The 19,843-nt window shown below is 21.4% G+C and overlaps 2 protein-coding genes across 2 annotated transcripts; both read left to right on the forward strand.

The window, feature by feature from the left end:
- Window positions 1-4,298: 4,298 nt before the first annotated feature.
- PGO_040070 (variable surface protein) lies at window positions 4,299-6,275 on the forward strand (the record flags this gene model as incomplete). Its single annotated transcript, XM_028686196.1, has 4 exons — window positions 4,299-4,376; window positions 4,465-5,415; window positions 5,512-5,958; window positions 6,090-6,275. 4 exons carry the CDS (start codon window positions 4,299-4,301, stop codon window positions 6,273-6,275), a joined length of 1,662 nt encoding a protein of 553 aa, XP_028541997.1.
- Window positions 6,276-9,576: 3,301 nt separating this feature from the next.
- Window positions 9,577-11,191, forward strand: PGO_040080 (variable surface protein; the record flags this gene model as incomplete). Its single annotated transcript, XM_028686197.1, has 3 exons — window positions 9,577-9,603; window positions 9,737-10,873; window positions 10,991-11,191. 3 exons carry the CDS (start codon window positions 9,577-9,579, stop codon window positions 11,189-11,191), a joined length of 1,365 nt encoding a protein of 454 aa, XP_028541998.1.
- Window positions 11,192-19,843: the final 8,652 nt, after the last annotated feature.

A 19,843-nucleotide genomic window follows, 5' to 3' on the forward strand; every position in this document is an offset into this window, starting at 1 on the left:
ATTTAAAATTTAATAAATTAATGATATATATTAAAAAAAGATGTATATAAACAAGCATATAAGAATTACTTCTTATTTTACAAGATTTTCAAAATAATATTACTAATAATAAAGTTATTATAATCAAAATTTTATCAATATTTTTGCCATTTATTATTTTGTATAGTTACACAAATTTATTTAAATCCTTATAAATGAAAATGTAATGTTAAATACTATATATTTATTTATAATTTTAATTTCTATTCCTTAGAAATAACCTTATGAACATAGATGTTATTCTCATAATTTTAGTTATTATAAATTGACTACAATGCAAATATTTATTTATGTATATATTTATCAATAATTCGATCTCATTCATTTCATTTTTATGAATTATTTTTTAGAAATAATTATACAATATTAAACAAAACATATTGAGTAATATACTTTCGACATACCATGTTCAAATGATATAAGGCGCTTTTCATCAGAATTGTTCTTATCGAATTAATTTTCACATGCTTTATATGTATAACATTTTTCATGTATTTAAATTTTATAAATTTTTATAATTTATGAGAATGTAAGATGATACAATCATTAATTATTCATAAACGTTAAAAGAGAGACAAAATATATAATTTACAAAAATAAAAAAGCACTTACGTACATTTATTAATCTTATTAATAGAAAAATATAAAACTATAGCATAATTAAAAATCATAAAATGTGCATATATATATGTTAACAACATTATGTAATTATAACAATAAATAAAATACTCGAATTATATCAAATTTATAATATATTTGTGAAATTATTTATTTAAAATTTTTATACATGAATTCAATTATTTATAATTCGTTGTATGATATATGTACGTGTAGATTAAATATAAACATAATGGAATATTATTAATATTTGATTTTTATGCCTCTGTATTATGGAGGATTAATGAATTTACACAAGTTTTAATATAAAATACATAACATCTATAATAAAATTATAACAAAATTATAATAAAAGCAAATAACAATTTATAACATATTAAATATACATGTATGGAAAATTAGTTAATTATTTAATTAATGAACCCTCATTAGGGAACTAATGTAAAAAAATTTTGTAGAAAAAATTTAATTTTCTTCTTTATAATCAATTAATTAAAATTCAATGTTTTTTCCTGTACCTTACATTATTATAATAAAAATATAAAGTTATAAATTTCAAGGACATTCTATTCTTAAATAATATATTTTTTATAAACATAATTTATTATTGCATGAAAATATGTATTTATAATTAAAGTGAGTTATTTTCATTTTTTTTATATTAAAGTTTGCACCCTTAGGAATACATATACCCAAATCAGTTGGATGATAAACAAATACTATGCATAAAACAAATAGGGATTAAAGAGTGTTGTTTGATTATGCATCAAAATCATAAAATCCAAATTATATAAACATGGAAAAACATTATACATTATACCATTCTGAGTACTCGTTTATTATTTAGAATGTATTGTAATGGTATATAGGTTAAAAGAAAAGCAAAAATAACAAAATATATCTTCAAGCCTTACTTTAATGAATAAGAACATTAAGTTAATAAAAAATTAATATGTATTAATGAGCATTATACAAAAATGTTTATATAAAATATAAATAAAAAAAATGAAAAAATAATTATTAATAATTTTAAATGAATAATATATACACGAAAAAAAATTATGTATAATGATATATCATTTTGCATTGGAAATTATATTTCATCACCAGTAATATGTTAATTTCTGGTCAGAGTTATAATGTTTTTAAGTTAATAGAATTCTGTAATTTTGCTTAGTTAAAAATTTCATGAAAAACAATTATAATACAAATGCTTGAAGCATTAATATTTTCTCCATGTATACTTTTAAACTTCATATAATCTTTTTTTGCATAAATTATTTGGAACACGTGAATGAATATATAAAGGAAATAGTAAAAAAAAAATATATTTTTTATAATAGGTAACATCAATATTTTGTTGTTGCTTAATGTAAATTATACTGCTTAAAGTGCTTTAAAAATAACTGTATTACTTATGTAGCTATACTGCACCTTAAAATTGTATTAAAAATGGGAATCACATAAAATGACAAAAAATTAATCTTAAATTTTTTACTTTAAGAATTTACATATATTATTATATATTATAATAATTATTATCGACTGTATTATATCTATAGGAATACTACATTTCCTCATTATAAAATATATGTAATAAAAATCTCATATCATCTATAATTTTATATAATATTCTCATCCATTATATACTATTACTTTATTTTAAAGCATTTTACATTAATTTTTAAGCATTTTAATATGGCGTTAACTTATGTTATTATTAACTAATTATATAAAATATATTGACTTTCTTGAAATATTAAATTTTATATATTACTCTCTGTTATTTTTTGGATAATAGCTTTATTTTAAAATGATTTTTTTGTTAATTTTTTATAATGATATTATTTTTTTAATGTTGTTTTGAGTTATTTGAAGTGTGCATTAAATAGAATAAAATAACATCATATTCATTAACATGTTTATATTTTTTTTTTTTAATAAATTTCTCCCTTAAATCACTCGTGTATATCAAAACATTTATCTGTCATACACTGCTCAATTCATTTGTGACCATTCATTACAAATTGCAATTTATTATATGTTTCGTTTGGACAATAAATCATTCATAATAATTAAAAAAAAAAATAAGGAAAAAAGAAAAAAGCAATAATTAATATTATAATTAATAATCAATATTGAATTTACTCATTCCACAAAAATCATGTAATTTATAAAATAAAAAGTCACTCAAATATACCTTAAAATGCCTAAAATGTGAACGAAATGTTTTAAATATTAACATAGAATATTTACATATATTATGTGTGGAAATGTATCCTCCTTGTAATCATATTTTCAATTTAGTGACAAGATATATCCAGATTTTCTAATTATCTTATATTCAATTACCCCCTGTATTCATGCAAAAGTTACATATATTTATTTATACAGATATGAAAAATAGAATTATGTAAAATAGTCATACAATTCATTATAAGCTAAAAATGTCAAAAACATTTGTATAACCAAATAATATTTCTTTACGTATGTGAATAACACATGATACAAGTTATTTCATAATTAAAATTACATACACTTTTTTATAAATATAGTAAGAATATGTGTGCTTGTTAATGGTTTTTAGAAATATATCAATTTTCTATATATGAAAAGTAAATATTTATATTGTGCCCATTGATCAATATATTATAATAAATAAATTCATCATAACTGACCATTTTATTATTAAGACGCATTAAACTATAAAGTGCATAAGTATTTAGTCAGTATATCTGAAGATATCTATTATTGAGTAAAATAGAAAAAATTAATATTAGTTAAAAATAAAGTTATAAAAAAGTGGCAAAAATAAAAAAATGTAAGGTTTATAAGTATAACAGCTTAAACAAAAAATAAAAATGGAATCTAATTAATATAAATTGTGAAAATGTCTTTCTAATTGTGCTATTATAGTAAATATATATACACAATGTTTTATAATTAATATAAAGCTTTGATCTAATAATTATGTATATTGTATATAAAGTGTACCTTCATGCACTTAAAATATAAAAAAAACATAAATTACCTATTGCAAAAAACTGAAATATTTAATTTTATTTCCTTAGTGTCTATTTATATGTTAGATAAAATATGTATTTAAAAATACTTGAATATATTAAAAAAATAATGTATACTGTGTTGAGTGCAATTAATGGAAAATGGGTTAAATATTCAATAATTTAACACATATCCAAATCATGAATCTGAATCCTATGAACCTCTAAATCAATAATCAATTAATAATTTAATATATATGTGAATTAAAATAAAATATTTGTTCACTACACATCATTATTACAAAAAAAAAAAAAAAAAAAAAAAAACATTTGGATATTGCAATTTAAGAATTTTTTAATATTCCATATATTAATTCGCATTATTACTAATATTATATGCAAAACATGAATGATATATTCTTGAAATTATAAATATGTGAATTATTCTCTAATTATATGATTAGAATATTTTAATAATTATTAAGGTTTAAAAATGTATGACATAATTAAAAATATAAATTTTTTTAAATCAGCATAATGCTACATAAAATAAAAGTCTAAGTGTATATCTTTTTTTCTATGTTTGAAAATTATAATATAGCTTTTTTATTTCGCTTACATTCTATATTTCAAAATACCATGACTACAACGCAATCTAATAATCGATGGGTTTGCTTTAATTATTTTATAAATCTGTTGTTAAAAAATTATTTTGATGTTAAAATTATGTTAAAGATTCATCCAAAACACTTATGAATATAAATTAATACCTTTATATAAATGTTTCACTGTCCACAATTTCTAGGATGAAGTATTGAATGGCTTAACCTCAGACAGGATATACGTTGATTTCAATAGCGACGAAAATATAAGTAATTATGGTAAATTTATAGATAATGCAAGAATAACTAACAAATGTCCTGAATTTGATACAATTTGTAAAAAATTTGCAAGGAATTTAGATAATATATTATTTAAGAAGCATGAAGAGAAAACCATGAATTATTGCATATTACTTAAATATTGGATGTATAATGAAATAAAAAAAAAGTGTAAAAATGATTATAAGGATATTGAATTGATTCCATTTGTTGAAAAACTAAAAAATATGCAATACAATGTTAAAAATGGAGAAGAAATCAAATTTGAATGTTACGATAATTATGATGATTATATGGGAAATTGGGAGGAAGAAAAAGATTTATACGAATATTTTATAAATTTTGATGGAATTAGTAAAAATATTAAAACTAGAGGAAATGAAAATAAGTATAATGATTTTTTGAATCATATTAAAGTTTTATATAAAAGGAAAAAAGATGAAGAATGTTGTTGTCATGTTAATTATCATCATCTTTGTGATCATTATTTTAATTGTGATTCGAAGTATGATCCTGGAGAGCTCTTATCAATATTAAAAAACGGAGCTGCAAAACCCCATGAAGAATTACTATCTAAAAATGGAAGTGATGCCCATTTAAAAACAAATGGTAAATGCAGGCCTGTCAGTGGAAAATCAGAAGCCGAAAATAAGGATGTTCTCCGTAAGGTTCCAATTGGATACAATAAAAGTAGAAGGAAGTATATAACTAGAATTATGAATCCTAAATGTATTGTGAATTATGTAGCTAAGGATAGTGGTTATGCATTGGTATCCTGTTATAGCTTTAATAAGGGACACCCAAATGTTGAACATATATTTAGGCCCGTAGAAGAAGAGGACAAAATTTTATCTAGTGAATCCGAAGAAAAAGGAGTGCATGATGGTATTTAAAATAATAAATAATAAAATACTGCCATCTATGTGTTACCTGAAGCGAAAACATCACAAGGTAATTCAGATAAAAATAAGAAATTTATTACCAAAAAATTAAAAACTTTTGTAGGCATACCTCCATATTTACAAGGTTACCGTGAGCTAGGTAAATTCATAAATGATAAATCTCAAGAGTCAAATAGAAGATACGAATTTGGTCGTAAAGTGGCATATGAATTTTCAGGAATAGGTAAAAAACAAAATTGGGCAGAAATTGACGATACCATAACTTGTCCTTACACTATAATAAAAGATGAAAAAAGGGAATGTGTAGCAGAAGATAAACTAAAAGAAATTAAAATATTTGAAGATGATGAAGGAAAAAATTCAAGTACAGCTGTTAGTATTACAAACATACCGCATAAGGCAACATCCGAAGATTCAGAGCAGGCATATGATATATATAAAACCGGTGTTTTTCGTGTTGCTACGTTATCCGTGTTATTAATAGGAATAATTTTCGTTTTCTTTGTTTATTATAAGGTTTAATATGTTTAAATTATAAGATATATACACATATATATGTATGTATGTTATATTTAAGTTAAATGATTATTTATTAAAGTTTACCTTAACACTTTGTATATTTTTTAATTCGTCCTTCTATATATTAGTTTACCCCATTTGGAAAGTGGATTTCTAACAAAATGTCAAAAAAGAAAAATATTAAGGAAGAAATGAATATGGATTTTAAGAAAAGTGCCCCAAAGCGATATAAGCAAAAATCATCAAACAATCCTATAAGACCAATTAATAAAGTTCCCCCTAAGAAAAAAGTGCATATAGCCTATCAAGTTTGATAGAATTTTTTTTTTTATCTGTTAGATGTAGTATCAAGCCACGTATAAAAATATTGTATACATTTATTTATGTAGTTTGTTACCTGCAAAATATTTTTAATAAGGAAAAAAAAAGGAAAAGTAAATAGAATAAGAAATATGATTAATATATAGTTTTATTTTATTTCATCATATTTTATTTTTTGGAAAAACTTGTTCCTTTTTGGAAACAGATAGACCCTATTAAAATTGATTTTGTGCCGTTTTTTTAATTTAATATATTTATTGCATATTATCTTAACATTATTTCCTTATTATTTATTTTTTTTATAAAAATGATGAAATTTTATGCTTGCATATTTTTCGCAGTGGTATTTCGTTTTGAAGTTTATTAACTTTTTCCAGTTCATGCTTGGGAAGACACCCGTAAAAAAGCGTAGACTAAAAATTTTATTTGTTTTACATAATATATTCAAAAAACAAATGAATTCACAGTTCAATAATAAGAATTTTAATTTATATGCTTAATGATAGTTGCAATAAAAGAATTATGTATTAGTTATAAATGAAAGAATTGTATATGTAAAACACCAAAAATCATATATTTCTTAATAAATATTTTTACAATACATGATGCAAGAATGTTTCTATGAAATAGTTAAATATTATTTAAAATTATATATTTTTTAATAATTTCTGATATGATTGTGAGTAAAAATAAAATTGTTCTTGGGAACGAATTAAAGGTGGTGCATTATTATCTTATATAATTAATAATTATTTATAAACAAATTTTGAAGAATACATATTATATAAACTTAAGAAATGGTTTTACACTGCTTATTATGCTATGCATACAAATAGGCACTTTTATATATTTATATTAATTTAATCCAAATACAAAATTAAAAACAAATACACATTATTTCAATACCTAAATATAATCCATTTTGAATTTTTTTTTTATAATTTTATGTATATATAAGCACAAGAATAAATTTATGAAATAGGCATAGTTACAGAAAATAATAAATATTAATATAACTATATATATGCTAATTATGGGGGAAATATAAGGCACGAATGAATAATTGTTGAGTGAAATTATATATATTAATGTGGTCTTTGGAAAAAATATACATATTTTTAAGAATGTTAACATATGATCTTTAAAAAGTATATTTCATTTAATTAAATAGTTATGACATATGTGTCTTTATAGATGAAATATACACTTTTTAGTAAGGAATTTTAATTAGAAACTATAAGCAGAATAATATCAAAAATATGTATAATGAACTTATAAAAGTGAAATGGATATTTAATGAGCATAATTTACATATAATGCTGTATATTTATATTCTTCATTGCATTTATTCACTATTCATTTTATAAACATAATATGGTCATCAAATGAACATTGTCTCGAATAGTTATTGATAAAGAAAAATATTAACTACCTAGATAAAAAATAATTGTTAATTTTTAAATGATAAATGTAAGAAAATACACTTAACATATTTTCCAGAGTTGATATAGCTACATATATATGAATTCTTAAATTCCAGTAAAATATACATGAATTTATAAATCTCCTTTAATAATAAAAATGCTTGAAATAGAAAACGTCATTCATAAAATAAGTATATATTTTAAGCATCATTTAATAAATAAAATTTTTTAATTTGATTCCCAAAGATACATTCATTTAAAATATTCATTAAATATAAAAATATATATATTATATCATTTCATATGTAAGTAACACTAATAAAAATTTTTTCATAAGTAATATGTGTACTATTAACTATTTTGCTCGTAACATAAATTATTGTATATCTATTTATATATATAATTTTTTTTTTTTTTTTTTTTGAATAAAGTAAATAAATATAAATAAATGATTTTTTGTGAAAAATTGTATATTTATTAATAATAATAATATGATGTTTGTTCCAAAATGGCTATTAGAATGTATTTACATAGTCTCAATATACTGAAGATGAATAAAATCTAATAGATTTATTATTTTTTGTATCATATATTGACAAATATTTATAAATTGGGACTATTACAGTATTATAATGAATCTTTTTGAGTCTCATAATACATTTTTTTATTATTTTTTTTCTAAAACAATTTTTTCATTTATATTACTTTTCGTGCGGTATGTTATGGAGGGAAACAATGTGCAGTCTTATAAATATGTTGTAATATAAAAGAAAAAATGTGATAACGTAATAATGTTCAATATATTATTTATAATGTAAAATATAAAAAAATTGTTATAAATATTTTATTGAATACGTGTAAAAAATATCAATGTATATTTCTATAAAAATGCTTTATGTTTTGATTCTGCATAGATTATTAGAAAAATGTTTTCGTATTTTTGTCATGTATTTAAGTTAAATAATATTTTAAATTTATTATTATAAAAAATAAATTATCTCCTATTTGTGTTCTTACATACAATGTTTTATCATATGAAAATTTATCCCTTACGTGTTACATTTACTTTTCAAAAAAATTTAAAATCATTAATCTCCCAAGATTTGCATTATTATACTAAATTATATATAAAAAGTGCTATTCATTTCAAAGAGTATAATTATATTTTAAGTTATATTATCATAACGCACACATTTTTTTACGTCAAGAAATGAATTTTAATTATATACTAAATATTCCTTAATATAGAATATAATTTTTATATATATTAAAATGGATGTGAACGTATTAGCAATAGATTGCTAAAGGGGTATGATGTATATAACCAAAGAATAAAAATAAGCTTATAAATTAACATTCCGTAATGCTTATATTCTAAATAATTTCAGTTCTTATTAATATATATGTTTCTTATTCTTATATGTTGCAATGCCTATCCAATACTAACTCTATAAAAAAAATTAGTCAGTATTTATTTATGTAATTTCACGGAAAATTTAATAATTATACAAATAAATTAAAAACATTTTATATATATTTTTATCACTATATAATTATATGTTGATATTATAAATAATCATGCTACAAATTAAAAGCTTGTCTTATGCTATTCCAATTTAATGCAGCAATGAACTGCATCATTAATTTTAGCCATTACAAAAATATAAATCCTTGCTTTATACTCCATTATTATCATGCCTCCATGTAGTGCAATTGAATGAATTATTTACTAAATTATGAATATATTTTTCATAAAAGCATTTTTTTTTATGAAAAATTTCATTATTGCATGAAATATTGTACACAGTTTATATGCAACAATATCTTTTCGAACTTCATTATCACGCCTTATACTCAAATATAATATAGAATGCATTCAATAACTGAAGAAGATTTGGTATTTTTTTTATTCATATCAAAATATTTATTTTCATATTATTATTTATGTCTTTGAAAATAATCAAAATTTCCACTCCTCAGAATCGGTATACTAATGACTATGTAATTATCCTTTTTCATTTAATTTTTAGAAAGTAATTTTTGATAATTCATATTCATATAAATTATATAATGAGTTCAATGAAAATGCGAATGATGAAAATGAATTAAAAAAAAATTATTGTAGCAAGATAGATAATTCTCAAGGTAAAAATAGTGAGTTAGCTGATATATGTATTAAGCTTGCAAGAAATTTATCCAAAATTAATACGAGTAAGAATCGTAAAGGTTTATGTTTACATTTTGTTTACTGGATATATGATAAAATATGGAAACTGACAAGAAATAATTCGAATAATAATTTCGACATTACACTTATTAATGAACTTTATAATGTAGGAAAATTTATAAACAAAAATTATATATCATATCCTTGCCCATATTATTACTGTAATCAAAATATTTTGAAAGATTGGAACGAAGAAAAAATGTTGCATGATTACATTATGAATTTTGACAATGTTGTAAGTAATTATTGTTCAAAACAAGAGAATAAAAAAAATGTATTTGAAAATTATATTAATTACATGAGAACTATATACCCGAAACATAAAAAAGATTGTTGTCCTTATATGGATAATAACTGCTCAGAATATTTTTCATGTGATGATGTATATAATCCAGAAAAATTCTTCTCACAACTAGCATGTAATGGTGATAAAGCTCATGTTATAACGGATAGTGAAAAATATGATTGGATTTATAGAGGCGAACATAAATATTTTAGATGTACAGAAATGGAAGACAAAAATGATTTTAAATATAGCCTATGTTCTGAATTACCATATAATTTATCTGTTAATAATAACGCTCATGAGAGCCCAAAAAGGGAAAAAGTTTGGTCTTATAGAGGTTCTCAGAAAGGAAATAATATATTACTGGAAAATAAAAAACAGTTAACTACAAATAAAAAAGTTTGCGAAATTAATTTAGGAAATGATGAATCAGGTAAATGTATAGAACCAGATGTGCGTGAAACTGGAGCTATTGGATATCAAGCGGAGAACGCTGATTCCCAAAAAATGATTAGGTTTTTAAGTAGTATAACATCTGGTTCTTCAGCTAGTTCAAGGGAAGAAAGTAATATCATGAATAACACTTTTACTCGAATAGGTGCCTCAACCCTTTTAGTAGCGGGTGTATCATTAATTTTATTCCTATATTATAAAGTAAAGAGAACCTGTTTTAAACGTAAAATATGTTATATAACTAATAAAATATTTACCTAAATATATAAAATCATGAAATGATTAAATACATGTTTTTTATTTTTCTTTTTTTATCAGTTTACACCCTTTGGGTCAATGATGCGCCGAAAAATTTTAATGAAATCAGGGGATAAGTATAATGATAAGAAGTACCTTGAAGATTATGCTATGGGTGATGTTAGACCTAATTTTCAGAAAAAATTATCCAACCGTGCACAAAAAAATACAAATGTAAATAAACAAAGGGGACGAACACGTATAACTTATCATCCTACATAAGTTCCTTTTGTTAATTAGTCGATGCAAAATTAACTAATTTTCAAATATATGAAGATATCCAAGTAACTTCAAGCATGTGGCGTTCAATTTAATTATATATTGAAGAAAAGAGCGCTTTTTATGATTATTATTTAATTAAATAAAATATTTTATTAATTGACGATTTTTTTGTATTACATGTGTATTGCACGATATTTTCGTATATAAAAATATCTTTATTTATTACACTACATTATATGTTTAGTAAAATATCCATATTTGATATTTCACCTATTATTCATATTAGTATATGTTTCTATTTTTAATGTAGAAAAGAAAATAATTAAATGTTCTTAAAATTTCTCTCTCAAAAAAAAATAAATAAAAGCATAAGTTACCACATCAATTTATCTTCATAAAATATATGAAAAAATAAATTTAATAAATATATTATACTAAATTATATAAGAGCACTTTCTTTCGTAACTAGTCGGTTAAATTATGCTTCCCCATACTTTTATAACTATTCAAAATTAGTTTTATGGTGAGAGTATATCAATATTGCAAGAATCAAAATACAACTAAACGAGTATTTAATACAATAATAACTAATTAGATTAGTGAATAAACTAAGAACTAAAATGATACAAAATAATGTAAACGTTTTGAGGATTATAAATAACTAATTTTTAAATCGTATAATGGGAATAATGAATACATTATACAATTCTTATAAAATAATATTATCTTACATGTTAAAATATGTATACAACGTGTAACCAGATAAGTCAGCTCTCTAATTTTATAATTTCGGTACACTATATGGAAAAATTTTGGGATATTCAAATCTATATATTTCAAAAGATTTGTTGATCTTTTCTTTTTGTTCTATATCTTTTTCTACATTAAACACAAAACTGTTAGTATTACATAAAAAAATATGTTGAGATATATAACACTAGAATAGATTTATGGTATTACTTATTATAATTATTTAGTAAGAATATTATGAAAAATCAAGATTCTTAATGGAGTGCGAAGGTAATGTCTTCAATAAAAGTGTTATTTAATAAGCAAAATAGCAATGTTATAGTATGAATAAAAAAAAAGGAAGATGAGAAGAACAAAAATATAACACTGCTGTATAATTCTGTATGTATGTGTTTTTAATAATTTAGGAGTATTTTTTTATTGATTATTGTGAAAAAAAAAAATAAAATATTAATAGATTTATAAATATCCTATTTTACCTGTAAAAATGTTTTTAAGAGATAGCTACTTACACATATATTATTCGATGTTTATTTAATTATATACCTGTGTATATTAACTATACTGTTCTACATTCACTAACAAGCACAAAGGACGTCAATATACATGAAATTTTACAAAATGATGATTCATGATATGGTATCATATTTACATTATTATAACAGTTATTCTTCTTTTAATTTTCAAAATAATATGTTTTTTGTTTTTCGCATACATTTATAAGGTAATAGAATCCATATTAATGCCGAAATGTTTACTATACACATGTATGGAATTTCCTTACATTTTTAAGTACGTAACAAATGAGTACCAAATAAAAAAATTTCTATATTCTATTTTGATATATGATGTAAATAGCACAGTTTTGCATAACTTATGAATATAATTAATATGCTACATTTTTGAGTAATTGATGATTATATGAAATATATAGAACTATTATCAATTACTGTTTTATTCCTTTCTTTTCTCAATATTTTAAACATAGTAAGTTATATTTTAGCGTGGAACTTCTTAAATACACCCTTTATAAGTAAAAATATACGAAAAGGAAAATACATAAAATGGGAAATATAATGTATATTGATCCCTTTTGTTATATTTATTTTGCAGAAATTTTATATATACAAAAATGTAATAAATCATCAACTATATCAATAATTTATTCATTTATTTTAACTTATATTTCATCATCACTTTATATAATTTATTATATAATCCAAAGCGTAATTCGTTACAGAAAATTTCACATTTGATCTATTCTTTAGGTGATCAAGCAGAATGTTTTAAAACACATGCTTGACGTTTAACCTGTTATGTAAATTCATCTAAAATTTGGAATTCGTTCTTTGATAAGAAAATAAATGAATATTTGCAACTATATAATTGGAAACTATGTTTTTTAAACACTTTTCTAATTATTAGAGAAATTAAAAAAATTTAGAAACACCATGAATATGTGTAACAATTAATAGGATACCCATTACGGTGTTTTGTATTCTAAAATCTTGTTATATATATGTTTGCTTACAACCGTAATTATGATGTCAATAATTCACATTTAATGAGTGAATATTTTATTCAAAAATATACATATAGGTTCCCAAACATGATGAATTGTGCGATGTTGTTTTTATGTTTTATAGCAAAATTTGATATACTAATTATAATTTAAAATTTATATGTCATCCTACATCAAAACTAAGAGTTCACGAAATAGTAAATAAAATATGTATTTATAATAATGATTTAGAAATAAAATATAATATAAACAGACTTCATACGGCATATATATTGAAATTTTCTATACACGAGCTATATGCAATAAAAGCGTCTTTACCATGGGATCTAAATATTCCATCATTTCCATACTCCGTAAATTTAGCTTTAACTAAAAATAATCAAATGACTAAAATGCAATAAACACATAACAAAAATTACATATAAGCTATGGAATTCCCTCTGGTAGCAGTTTTATCATACTTAATATAGCAGATCAAGGAAATCCATCGCCTTCCCATCATGCAGACGAAATTAGTTAAAATACATTGTTAATTCTAATTTGTGTTTAATTACCTGAATAATCATTGCATACAACTGCATCTCCTGAGGAGATTTCTATAAATTGTGAAAAAAGGTTGACATGTGTCAATTCGTCATTTGAGTCCACAACACAATAATGTAAAAAATGACCAAGCGTGACAGAAAAGCAGTCATAAACAGTAACATCTTTATAAATCATGATTCCTTCTCACGTAGAACCTATTATCTAATAATCATTAATTAAATTTCTACGTTTAACTATCTTTATAAAGTAAAAAAAAAAAAAAAAAAAAAAATATTGTCATAGAAGAATTATATTTTTTAATTTTTTTTTTCTTTCTAATTCTTTATTTTTTTTCTGTATTTATTTTAATATACTACACAAGTATATAAGATATATCCTAAGAATCGTAAAAATTAACGAAAATTGTTGCGAAATGTGGAAGACGAATATTAGGGTGAAATTAACCTATATTCTGATGAATCATAATATCACATGGAATATTATTTTTATATAAACTCATAATTTTCTTTATAACATTTGGATTAATAGTTTATTTTTTATATTCAGATGTAATTATAAAATATATATACTTACGTAATTCTTTAAAAAATAGCATAACTAAAAATTGGATAGTGGATAATAAAGTCTATAAAGGAAAAATTATTGTGGTAAGAGAGTGCGCAAAAATGAAAATACATAAATTTAACAATGGTGTATCTCAAAAAAAATATAATTTTTTAAAACCGTGCCATGTTGTATAAGCATATACATATATCACTTTATTGTCTGAGAAACTTAAATTTCACCTGTACAAATCCCTTTGAGAAATATATATATATATATATTAATATAGCACATGAATGTTAAATCAGAGTATGCATGCATGAATAGTGATCAGTTCGCTTAATAGTGAAGCAGACATTAAAATGAAAAATATTCAGTACAAAGCAGAGTTTTCTCTTGGATGAGGAAAGCTCAAGTACCTACATTCTCAATGAAAGAATACTAAATGAGTTAACTCGACTTAATTTTTAATAATACAAATACATATTTTCACATATTTATATATTATTAATTTATTGGGAAACTATCTATCCTTTTTATGAATAGATATTTCTTTATGTTTGTTTCGTTGTTGTTATTAATTAATTATACAGTAATAATATATATTGTAAGTATTAATTCTTTTCATTTAAAAATTTTTTTTTGTAATATTAAAAAATATAATTTTAATTGATATAATTATCAAAATAAAAATATATAAATAGAGTTTTTAAGTGCAATTTATTCTTAAACAACCCCGCATTAGAAATATATATTAATTATGCTCATAAAATTAATATATTGTATTATATTATGCTATTTTTTTTATTGAGCTATTATATTCTTAGGTACAAGAAAACGTAAAATATTAAAAATATGACAATAGAGTTAATGCCGTGTGCAGTGAATAATTATACGTATTACTTTACATTTATATATGCATGGAAAAGATGTTTTCTCAAAATATCTAAAATAATATCTTACAAGAAAATAAGTAGAGGCACAATACATATATATATATTTATTTATAATATTAAATTACACTACATAATATATGAACATTAAAACATATATATTATTAAATAATTATTACATAATCTTTTTCGTCCTTAAATATAATTCATCTAAATTATAATAATTCATTTTAATATGCTTTTTCCATTTTTTATATAAGAATAACAAAATTATAAAAATAAGTACCCTATAACACTGTAAATGTTGTATTGAGAACCTAGAACATAAGCATGCATATTGTTAAAGTAAAATTATTCTGAATTTTTTTCAAACCGAATAATACGCGAATAATTTTATATGTAATATAACATCCCATTTGTAACAAAGGTATTCTGCATAACGCATATGTAAAGTACTGATATTAGATGATATATTTAGAAAAAAATTTTATTTTTACTCCTCCCTTTTTCCTTGTACTTGAATTATGTGTTTTTCACCTTAAATATAAAAATTTAATCCTACAATAATATTCTCTTTAATTCTATTATTCAGAAGAATTATAGGAACATCACATAATCTTATACAAACGTTGTATTCTTTTGCGTGGTTGAAATAAATAATTTCTAAAAATATAGCGCTTTTATTTTAAGAATATATGAGCGAATTTTCATTAAAACTTCCTTTTTATTAAATATTGAGTACAACATAGATTGTATCATTTGAAAAAGGAAAATATAGAATAAAATTCATAAACACGTTTTATGCTAAATTTATATTGAACATCACGCTGACTTCGTGTATATGTATTATTAAATAACATTAACAAATATTAATTAATATAAATAACTAATTCACATATATTTCCCCCCCCCTCAACTTTTCTATTTTCTTTCTTATTTACAGAAACCTAATTTAAATGTTTCACTGAAGTATAAAATTTATGAGAATCTATGTAGCAAAAAATAGAAAAGAAAAATGTTACAATAATTTCTATATTATTATCGCCATATATATAAACCAAAGCCAAACCTTATTATTTTTATATAAGAGTTGTTGAAATCCTAAAATTCATATTTGTTATGCCTCGTGATAATGTAACTATTTCTCAATGTTATGGTTAATTAACCATTTGAACATTATGGATCAATTAAAAAGCTTAATATTGCATATATAGATGTATATTACTCCTACATTATGACCTAAGCATTTTATGGTTCAAACAATTTATCAGTTTACATCTTCATACAATTAATTTATATACATAAAATATAAACTCATCGGAATTACAGAAGAGCACAATTTTTTTTGTTTTTATATTCAAAATTATAATAATATTATAAATGATGAGTAATGTAAAGTGTCTAACAAAACTTTCTTATATATTATTAAAAAGGGTGCTCTTTATTATTATTTTATAAATGAGTGCCCTTGAATTAATAACCACATCTTCTGCGACCTTTTTACACATAGGACATGTAACAAAAAAAAGTTCCATTAAGTATTCTGCAATACAAAACAATAACATCCTATCTAAGTTGGAAAGAAGTATATAAAGGGGTATTCCTATTATATGAACGAATTATCGAAGGATCATTAACATTAACTGTGTTATAAGCGGAAAATTGTTTATTTTGACAACATTACATTTGAATCGGTGCTTTCAAAACAAATGTATCCAATTTCAATTCATTTTGTTATATAAGATATCATGGCATTAATTTTTTTCTTTTTTCATACGATTCGTAAAAATTTTTCATTAATATTAAATATTGCGTGCAATTTAAATAATACATTATCTTAAATAATATAATTGTATAATGGTAAACATTTGAAGTATATAATTTTTTCTTTTAATTATAATTTATTCCATAAGAATTAATGTTATGTCAACGAATATGGAAGAGAAAAAAAGCATTTAACAATATGCTTAATGAAGCAAAACACAAATTTTTACATAATTTTTCGTTTGAAAAAATAAATGGTGGAAAAATATATCATGTTTCATATTAGCTTATATAAAATACACAATTATAATGCTATGCACACTTAAAACATAATGTTCTATATCTAATACAAAATTGTGAAATATGCAAAAGTCAAGATAATTTCATTAAAAAATTAAGAATTATAAGACATGAATTATTTATAATAAAATTTAAGAATATTTATAAAGTGAAAGAAAGATTTTAAAATAGTATTTTTCTATTCAAACTAAATATTCCCATAATATTTACCATAAAAAATTATTATATTTCTATGAAACATATATGATGCTTAAAATAATATATGTCATAAAATTTTGTAAATTATAAAATAAAATCTCATGTATTATTTCTAAAGCAGAAATATTCATGGATCACATAAAATTCAGTGATATAGGTATGATTAAATTATATTCATAACCAAAATATCAATGTAATATAGATATAAAATTATATTTTGTGAATAATTTTTCGATAATATAAATGTAATCATCAATGAGAATAATCATAAAATTATAATGTTCAATAAATAGGACCACATATCTTAAGAATAACACTAATTTCAAAGGAATAAATAAAATAAGGTATCAAAAAAGAAACGCTTTCATTTTGTTATATAATAATGATTATAACACATTTTAAGTATTTTACATCATTGAATTATTTTCGAGAAAAGGTATCAACTTATGGTATTCCTTTTAGGTGGGTTATATTTCATTTATCTCATTTTATTATAACCATTGTGTCAAAATAGTGCTTCACTAGGTTTCAAAGCATATTCTGATGTCTTTCCTTTCTGAGAAACTGAACCCGTGAAATAAGAAAATAACATTTTTCCTATTTGCGATATGTTGTGATAATCCTCCTGTTCAACTAATCATTTGTGTATTTGTAACTATAAAATTATATAAAGAAATAAAAAACATTAAAATTAATTTTTTTATAGCTCACTCCTTTTTCTGAAGTGTGTTAATAATGTAGAGTATACTCTTTAGAGGTTATTACAAATATTTATGAATACTTAAGAGAACAAATTTTATATTTTAAAATATGTTTTATAATACATTTATCTCTAAACAGTTATTTATTTTTACAACAAAATAATAACAAAAAGGAATTTAATCCACAAAATAATGGTAATCCATTTAGAAAATTATAACTTTTAGCATATACAAATTTTCCAAAATAATTATACTTCTTTTTAGTCTATATATTTCATACTATTTTCTTTTTTTTTCTTGGAGTAGTATACATAATGAGTAAGTTTTGTTTTAGTGTATTTTTCGAGAAATTCATTATTAATAGAAACCTATTTTAATGTATATAAGTCCTAATAGAAATTTGCATATATATTTTTTCATTTTAATACGTTATTTAATATATATTTATTCATTCAGTAAATATATGTAATAACATATATGTTAATATTCGTGTCACTCAAAGTATACAATTTATTGATAAGAAAAATATTATAAAAAAATAATCAAAAGAGACTCATTTTATAACATGAAGAAAATAAAAAATTATATATTAAATTAGTAAACATATATATAATTTTTTGGTAGATGCTCATCATAAATATAACACTTCTGACAAAACAAATATTTTTCCTTCTTCTAATTAATATAGATCATGTTGATTATTTCACATGACAAATAAATATAATGTGCTCTATATTTTGCTTTGTTTCCATATGAAACAAATATGGTGCTATGGTATTCATCGAATAAATAGTGCAAAAATGATTACATGAAAAAGCGCTTATTTCCTCTATTTTATAAAACATAATAATATATAAAATCTTAAATTGCATATTATATATGTATATAATTATACTTTTAACACATTTTAATGAAAAAAAATTAAAATAACAGAATAATTATGATTACAAAAATTTATTACTTCTATTAATTTTCGTAAACTTATGTTATATATAAAAATTTACAAAGGAATATAATTGAAAAAATGTACGAATTATAATATATATAGTGTCTTCTTGATCTTGTTTATATTTATAATATTACACTTATTAAAAATATATTATTACGTAGCAGAATTAATAGTGTACAAAAATTAAATCGAATATATAACTTAAAACATGGGTGAATATTATAATTTCACTCTTTAATATAAATGTTGTCGGAAAGAAGCTATAGCACCTCATTAATAAAACATATTTTTTTTTAATCTACAAAACACATATTCATTGAATCGCTTTAAATTATTATGTGTGCATATCTACATTTTAAAATTATACAAATAAACTGCATTTTTAAAACCTTTCATTTTACACTGCACATATAATTAGTTTGCTTTCTTTTTGAAATTTTTTTTTTTATGCATTAAATCAAATATATTTCTTTTATACACTTGAAT

This window comes from Plasmodium gonderi, assembly GCF_002157705.1.
Source record: "Plasmodium gonderi DNA, contig: Chr04, whole genome shotgun sequence".
NCBI classification, from domain to species: Eukaryota; Apicomplexa; class Aconoidasida; order Haemosporida; family Plasmodiidae; genus Plasmodium; species Plasmodium gonderi.